General features: G+C 36.5%; 2 protein-coding genes across 3 annotated transcripts in view; one reads left to right on the forward strand and one right to left on the reverse strand.

Moving 5' to 3' along the window:
- On the reverse strand, positions 29 to 6260 carry LOC104769451 (rho GTPase-activating protein 6). 2 transcript variants are annotated; one of them, XM_019242369.1, is made up of 23 exons: positions 6183 to 6260; positions 5948 to 5985; positions 5460 to 5496; positions 5255 to 5331; positions 4969 to 5039; positions 4814 to 4892; positions 4560 to 4704; positions 4350 to 4469; positions 4021 to 4098; positions 3852 to 3907; positions 3702 to 3771; positions 3533 to 3620; positions 3092 to 3332; positions 2802 to 3020; positions 2203 to 2505; positions 1715 to 1764; positions 1410 to 1470; positions 1250 to 1333; positions 1029 to 1139; positions 758 to 927; positions 601 to 667; positions 362 to 478; positions 29 to 267 (listed from the first exon to the last, which is right to left on the reverse strand). In XM_019242369.1, exons 2-23 carry the CDS (start codon positions 5978 to 5980, stop codon positions 73 to 75), a joined length of 2472 nt encoding a protein of 823 aa, XP_019097914.1. In that variant the 5' UTR covers positions 5981 to 5985; positions 6183 to 6260; the 3' UTR covers positions 29 to 72. The 2 variants fall into 2 exon arrangements, with proteins under 2 accessions (XP_019097914.1, XP_010491970.1); XM_010493668.1 differs by having other exon boundaries at positions 5948 to 6244.
- Positions 7583 to 8277, forward strand: part of LOC104769453 (protein CLT3, chloroplastic) — an 8592-nt gene continuing 7897 nt past the window's right edge. Inside the window, exon 1 of the mRNA XM_010493670.2 lies at positions 7583 to 8200. Within this exon, the coding sequence (XP_010491972.1) occupies positions 7740 to 8200 (461 nt within the window). The 5' untranslated portion in view covers positions 7583 to 7739. The remainder of the gene's footprint in view (positions 8201 to 8277) is intronic.

Genomic DNA, 8277 nt, shown 5'->3' on the forward strand with positions numbered 1-8277 from the left:
TTTTTTTTTTTTTTTTTTACATTTTTTTCTAATATATATTTTTTTGGACAAAAGCTTTCTCAAAAGAGACTACTAATTCCACGGTGGAGATGAGGATCGGTGTAGAGAAGAGGAAGAGGAACCGTAGTTGAGGTCAAGATTCTGAATCTGTTCCATCAGTTGTGAACGTCTTTCTTTGAAGAAATCTAGCCGAGTGGTTAGCTCCATCAGAGCTGCAGATGCTGCTGGTGGCTGATGATGATGATGATGTCTTGTGTAGTCCATCACCTACATATTACAAGACCATATATAATCGAACTTTTATACAAATTGAATTCTGAATATCTTGAGATTGTGTTTTTATACACAGACAAACACTAACCGGAGAAAACTCTTCCATTGGGATCCCTAAGGATGCTGCATTCAAGCTCGGTGACCCTGGTACTTGTCTGTTGTTTCCTCTACCGTTCCTCCAGTCTGCTCTTAAACTAGTTTCATCCTATGTGATTCAATGCAAGTGAATGTTACTAAAAGATAATATGATTATTGGTTATGTAATGGTGGAGGATAAAGGAGTCGATGGTTAATGAGACTCCTCTCGGTTATCTAATAAGATTGTACCGTTCTCTGGTTTCTCTCCTGATTAACGAAAGCAAGAATGGAATCAAAGTCCTGCTGAAAGGAGTTCCTGCGACATTGTGAAAAGTAGTGTGTTATTTCTCTTAGCGAGTTTACATTATAGCTATAAAACCAGGCACAGAGTATATAATTAACTCACAGTTGAGTGTTGTGATTATGGAGAAACTGGTGATGGCTTTGAGCATCCGGGAGTGAACTTAAGTGATGCTGTCGCTGCTGATTAAGCTGATGATGTAGTTCTGCCACTTTCTGCTTCAATCTCGCAACATCAGCTTCAGCAAGAGCTATTTCTTCCAGCTCAGCCCTTGTCTTCGCATTTATTGGAAGTGATGTTAGAACTAAGGAAAGGAAGAGATATATAACAGGTGACAAAAAAAAAACTGATTTCTCAAGCTAAAGTGTATACTGACTTTGGAGTCCGCAGCTTGTGAGCTAAATTGTCCACAAGAAATGCTTAGACCAACTTCGAGAGCGGATCGTAGGTCTCTCTCAGCTTGCAGTTGTTCTTGTAATCTTCCCACCTGATAATCCCATGGCAAGCATGGTCAGCAAAACAGAAGTTTATTTTCCCTCAAAATTATACAAAAATTTGAAGAATAGAAACAAATTTCTCAAGAGAAAGTCTATATACATCTTGTTCAAGTGCCAACCGACGTTCGTGCAAAGCCTGCTTCCTTCTCTCCAAGCTAGCTTGTAGAGCCGCATTTCCTTTAGCCTGCAGTAGTCTAACCAATCAATACAACAACATTATGTTATCAGCATATTAATACTTCTACTACCAGAAAAAGTACCTCCTTAGCAATTCGTTGCCGCAGTTCATCTTTCATGAGCTCGAGCCTCTGTATAAGAAGCCTACAAGCAGCAAAAGTATTTGGCGTCAGAATACGTCAAGCACATAAGAACAAAGAGAACATTTATTCTCAATTTAGAAAGTGAAGTAGAAATGTAGAATGTGCTTCAGTCAAGACCCTTTTGACCTATTTAAATACACATATTTCATATGGACTTTGGGAATAGAATGTATATTTAAACCTTTAGACCTTGAAATTACGAATTAAAAAGGTGCAATGTATGCATTCAGGATTGAGTATCTTACTCGTCATTTCCTGAGGAATCAAATGATCCTTTAGCAGGTGTTTTTTTTCCCTGCACACAGTAAGCAAAGAAAGAATATTGAGATATGACCTTAGACTCAATTTTCCTAGAACTATTTACTCATCATACATGCAACTAATTAGTCATAGTTAACTTGTTCCAAATAGATGGGACTTCTAATAACATCTTAACTTCCTAAGATGTTGATGGTTAGCGTTCTTCTAGGATTATGCAAGTCGTAACAGCTCATTTTGGCTATAGCACCAATAAACATGACATTGACAAAATTGAAAAGGAAATATGGATCATGACCAGACAATGAAAGAGAAGAACTAACTTAGTCTAGTGGTGATAAAAGAGTTCTAAGGACAGATAGTATGTTACATTTAGAATCTCATAAATACTTAATAAATGCATCTGTGGCAAGTCAACTGCAGACACTATGACAACAGAATTACGACTTTTTTTGCGAGACAATGGAAAACTTACGTTGCCTCTTCCCCAGGATGAAGAACGCTTCGCACTAACTGGTGATAAGCCAGTAGATTTATTTGCAGGTTTCTCAGCTGATGTTGTGTATCTAGGGGCAGTGAGAGGAGTACTAGGAGTAACTGAGGGCATAGCATCTCTACCTGATTGATAACAATTTTCAGTAGGTGATACGCTGGAAACTTCTATATCTTTAATAGGCTCTTCGATTTGACTTTTCACTCTAGTGGGAAAGCCTGTACTCTCGACTGAACAATGGATGTCTCTAGGAGACTCAGCATCTGAATCTTCAACACCAAATCCCTGAGAGAGAGTACAATCAAATGAAATAAATATATTAGACTGGATTTTATTGAAGGTTTAAATACTACCAGTTTCGCTACGGAAAACCTAAACATAAAACACCAAATATAACTAAAATGTCACACTAATCTACCATCATCTAAAGTAACCAAAGATAACAAGATAGTAGCCGATGGTTGAAGGAATGCATACAAATGGAAACGACTTCAAACTTATCACTTATTTAAGAATTCTGAATGTAGGTGTACTATGACCAAGATGCATGGGGCAGTGGGATAAGATGGCAAATAACAAACCTTGTAGTCGTACAGATCACTGCCAGCATAATCACTGCTCTCACTCGGTTTTCTGCTCAGCCTAACATCATTCTCATCATCTGTTCCCCCTTCTCCTATATCCAGATTATGCAAGTCAGGACGTTTGACCTCTATATCCTCTTCATCACTTGAGTTCTCAGGCCCACTGTCGCCAATATGAGAATCAGTAGAAGTGGAGCATCTTTTAAGATCTTCATCCTGCGAACAAATAGTTGAGCAAATAGCATTGTGTGAAACCGGATAAATTAACGGATCAAATAGAATCTTACATTGATCATATTCCCATAGTCTTCCAAAAGGGCTGTGACAATGGCTTGAGCATTATTGGCAGCATTAGCGGCAGCAAGAAGCTGGGCAGAGTTATCTCCTAGAGTTTCGAAACCTTCTAGATCACATTCTCCAGCCAGTAGAGGACGTAAGAGCAATGGGGACATACAAGCAGCAACAGCAGATGAAGTCATCCGGTTTTCACATGAATGAGAGGTGATAGTATGCATCATCTTTAGAATCCTGCAGAATACAACCCACGCTGAGAACAAAGCTGTTTGAAGTAACCTAAATAATGGACTTCCAAGCAGCTTCCATGAGAGCACCACATATTTCCCATGGCTTATGCAAATGAGGATTAAGATATTCTCCTAAGTCCATTGCCTAAGTAGAATGCCTAAGCCGTTTTTATGATCACTAATAGATCACATCTGAAAGCATACCGCAGTAGTAGTCGCCTGTTTGGTTCTGGAAATGTTTCATTTAAAGCAGAGCGCAGTGATTTAACTCGAGCTTCATTATGATCAATTTCTGTAGAAAAAGGTAAAACGCAAGTTATATACACACATCCACCAAAGTACAAACATAAATTCCATGTATACAAAGACTAACTATATGCCTCCAGCAAAGCAGTGCAGCACGACGCGGGGACTGGAGAAGAAGGCAACTGCCGCAGAACATGCTGCAAATACAATAGCATGGCATAAATATGTCAACACAATAATTAAAACTGGAAAATATAGTTGACACACAATATATTACCTTAACACAGTCTCCAACAACATGTGGATCCTCTTCAGGACTGAATTCTGTCTTGCCTAGATAAGTACATTTGGAAAAATACAGAAAATGAGCTTTCCTACATCTATATACATATACCTTTCCGAGATTTCTATATAAAAGAAAATGTCCATATGTACAAGATCAATACCTTGTTCGTAATCTAGAACTCTGCGTTCTACCTCCTCAACATCTGCAGACTGTCTTAAGATTCCTTCTACTTTGGTTCCTGTGCAGACAAAAAGGTGCACTATCAAAACGAGAACATTTATCTGGGTAATTAGAAACAAAAACCACTTATATAATAGCGTATATCAATAGGAATGAAAAACATATATATATATATATATATATATTGCACCGAAGAGGCGAAGATAATATAAAAAACCTACTTTTTAGAGGATAAACAACAGAGAATAATGGTAAGGTTTAGAACATGAAACGTGAGAAAACTAATCAAACTAGGAGGTCAATACTCACCATATGTCTCAAGAAATTGAAGTGCTTTCTCAAGAAAAGATGGACTTCCGTCAATTTCTTCTAAAGCAAGCAAAATTGGTCTTCCAACAACCGAAGACTTCAATGGGCGTTGATCCCTCCCTGCATGCCAGGGTGTGATTGATATACATCCGGAATATGAAAGGATCCATAGCAGGGGAGCTGATAATAATAAAATAAATGAGAACTAACATGAATTAAATGACCCTTCCATAGCATTGTTTGCTTCATTTCGGAATATTCCATTTTGACCAATTACAAGTGTTGCATTGGGAGCTTGTGCAAGGGCTTGCTCAAGGGCAGCCTTCCATTCATATAAGTCGTCCAATGTCTCAGCCTATGTGAGCCAAATAATTAGCATTTAATAGAAGCATAACCCAGAATCAGAACACCTAACCAAAACAGGGAAAGAAAAATTAAGTCAGACACGTAGATATAGAAATCACCTTGAGGGTGAAGGCTCGTCCATCACGCCCATCTGGGAATAGTACAGTCAACAACTTCTTGTCTTCTCTCACCACGACACTGCAAAAGAGGATGTTAACGCAGGCTATAACGTTGGGAGAAATTCTTATAAACAACAACCACAGGAAATTTGTACCTCCCGGAACTGTTCAAGTCAATGCCTCCAAGAGTCAAATTTACTTCACCTCCTTTTTGTGGTAATGCACTCTGTCAAACAGTTGAACCAATGAGCTTAAGGTATGAAATAGTTCAAGAAATTTGGGATTTGATAGTGTAAATCAAGATCCTCCTAAGCTTCTAGCAAGTTGATACAACCAGCTAAGTTTTCATTTCATCAAACATCGTAAGTTCCAAAAGCTTAACAGTAAAAGTATTATATGAATCAAAAAAAAAAATCACATCAAAGGGTCACAAATACTGACTGGATCATTTTTGAAGAAGACCAAAGAAGTTCGAGTAAGGATAAACCAACGCTTCTTCCAAGATGTCCAACCTAGTCCTGCCAATCAAAAATGCCATTCAAAATTTAGTAAACAAGATGGTGAAAACTAAGGAATCAAGACCGATACGTAATGGGTAGAGGTGCAGAGTAGCTAGATAAATCTTGAAACAATAGGAAAATATTACCTTTTGATGAAATGAAAAGAGGACCACTCTTATAAACCTGTCAAAAAAGTATTACGGAATACAACGAAGGACTATCATCAGTTTGCTTTGCTCAGGACTAGTTATACAAATCAAAACAGGCAGAACCAAAGATTGAAGAACAATCATATCTGCAAATCGTTTAGCTTCAGGTTTCCTAAACTGGTATAATAAGACTAGCCTACTAATCTAATTAGGACAAAATAGTTTCATTAAGGGTTGACTGCTTTGGACTTGAACGAACTGATGAATTTGAAACCCCAAAATTCCCTAAAAAAAGATGCATATATTCACTTCTAATTCAATGGCACCAACTCGTTCTAGACCCAATAGAGTCGTTTCAGCAAAAAATCTAATCTTTTACAAGAAATTGTACTTAGGCAGCAGTGTCACAAATGCATTTAATACTAATCTAATCATCTCATCAGTAATCCACTTTCTCACAAAGCAAAACGAGTGACTGTAATTACCGTATTCAAAACTCCAGCTTGAGGTCGCTGCATAGCAGCTAAAGAAGCCGCCATTGCAAAAGTACACACACACTTAATCAAAACGAGACATCCAAAAAGATCATAAAATAAAATAAAATAAGCTGAAAACCAAAATTGCTATCTCTCTCAAAGAGCTCTCCAGACGAATCAAACAATACACATTAGCCCGAATCGAATGCTTTATGGACTCTCATTATTCATAGCCAAGCCCTACCGTTTTTATTTTCAAGCGAAATCACTGCACAGTCTGACCTACTGCAGCTACAATAGAAAGATGATGAAAGTGAAGGACGAGGAGGGATAGAGGGAAGAAGAAGAAAGGGAAAGATCAGGCACAGCAAGGTGTAGTCTAATTCTATGCATCGAACCAACCAAAAGTCGCCACGACAAAGACATTTTTTACTTTTTTCTTTTTTTTTGTCATGCTTTCACATTATACTTGTCGCTTCGAGCGGTGGTAATTTCGGTCCGTGTTGGTTTAGTTTGGTTTCGATTTACGGTTATTCGGTCTGGTATGATTTTATTAGAGGATTGAGAAATTAAAGATATTAAACCAAAATTGAATACAAGGTTAAACTTTAAACTTCATAATTTCGCTTCTAACTCCCAATAGATTTAGAAAACACATAACAAAAATAAATCTATCTAAATAATTTTTGTTTTTGTCAAGAACACATTCATTCATTATACAGTAGAACCTCTATAAATTAATACTCTATAAATTAATAAACACTATAAATTAATAAAATTTACTAGTCCCAAGTCGGGTCATTGTAAAAAATAACAAAATTCGATAAGATAATAAGATAATAATTTTTCTGAAATCCTAATGTAAAATATGGTCCCAATAATATCATAAATTAATAATCATGAAAATTTACATATATATATATATATGCTGATATAATAATGTATGTTTTTCCTACAGCTCATATCTATAAAACAATTGTTATGTTTTATTTTCAAACTGTAATGATATAAAATGTTTTGTAACATGTCATAAAGATAGCTACATTTTGTTAAAACTTTCAATTTCTAGATAACCATCATTTACATTTTGATAGTTTGATTGACTATTAAAATACAACAATTGATATTATTATTCATAAATTTGAATTTATGTATGACATGTGTATAAGTGACTTTGTCTATTGTATTTGTAATTTATTATTAATAATATTTTCTAAATATTACAAATTCAATTCCAATACCATATAATTTAAAACATCTGAAAGTCTATATTAAAATTGTCTCAATTCATAATTTTAAAAAATTAAAATATTAAAAATATATCTACAAATTAATAATTATTAATTTATACTATAAAATAATAATTATTAATTTATAGATAAATTAATATCATTATAAATTAATAAAATGTCTTCAACCCAACATTATTAATTTATAGAGGTTTTACTGTATTTGTTTGTTTCTACTTTCTATTATAATCCAACCATTCACCAACTTAAATTAAAAGAGAATGTTTTGGCTGCTCAAGTATTTTTTTTGTAAGGGTTACTACTGTCTTTTCCTAGTTAAAGTGTGCAATACTAATAAAACAAAAACAAAAACATTTGTCTTATAATATTGTTGTATAATAAATTAATAAGTTGGGGGCAGCGTGTGTTCCTTGATTTAATTACTTTTGCAAATCGTTTCAAATTAAAAAAAGAAAGAGAGAGAGAGAGAGAGAGAGAGAGGATAAAAAGGCAAAAGCCACTTTGGCTTCTTCTCCCTCCCTTCCCTCTCTTCGTCACTCGGAGCCTAATCCATGGCAACGAGTTGTTCTCGCCGGTTAACAACCGGTTTAACAACGTCGATCAGCTCGGTCCAATCTCATTCCGTAAACCGACCTCAATCCATCTCCCTAACCATCCGACGTCGAAACCATCACATAAATCCTCCTCCTCGTCTTCTATTAGTACCGTCCTCGATCACTCCTCGTTTCATCACCCGGAGGAGGACTATCGAATCTTTGTCACCGCCGCCGGAGAAGAGATCCTCGTACAGATCGGCGATCAAAAATCCAGGCGTGTGCGGTTACGCCATCGGAGAAAACGAGGTCGAAAGGAGCAGCAGCCATGTGGTGGTTGATCATGTTGGGACGGCGGAGATTGTTGTTTGGGCGGCGGCTACGGCGGCGTTTGGAGTAGGAAACCGGGTGATGTATAAGCTGGCGCTAGTTCCGCTCAAGCAATATCCCTTCTTCCTTGCGCAACTCTCCACCTTCGGGTAAACACCATCTTCTCTGAGACTCTGACCTCTTCGATCGTTAAATGTTTTTTTTTTTTTTTTTTTTTTTTTTTCCG

This window comes from Camelina sativa, chromosome 20 (genome assembly GCF_000633955.1).
Source record: "Camelina sativa cultivar DH55 chromosome 20, Cs, whole genome shotgun sequence".
In the NCBI taxonomy this organism is placed as follows: Eukaryota; Viridiplantae; Streptophyta; class Magnoliopsida; order Brassicales; family Brassicaceae; genus Camelina; species Camelina sativa.

What these genes read in the sequence shown, in the direction of transcription:
- LOC104769451 (XM_010493668.1), bottom strand. Translation starts at nt 6,001, where the DNA reads ATGGCGGCTTCTTTAGCTGCTATGCAGCGACCTCAAGCTGGAGTTTTG. An exon ending in TCTTCTTCAAAAATGATCCA is followed by an intron (nt 5,040 to 5,254) that starts GTCAGTATTTGT and finishes ACTGTTTGACAG; the next exon opens with AGTGCATTACCACAAAAAGG. An exon ending in ACTATGGGAATATGATCAAT is followed by an intron (nt 3,021 to 3,091) that starts GTAAGATTCTAT and finishes ATTTGTTCGCAG; the next exon opens with GATGAAGATCTTAAAAGATG.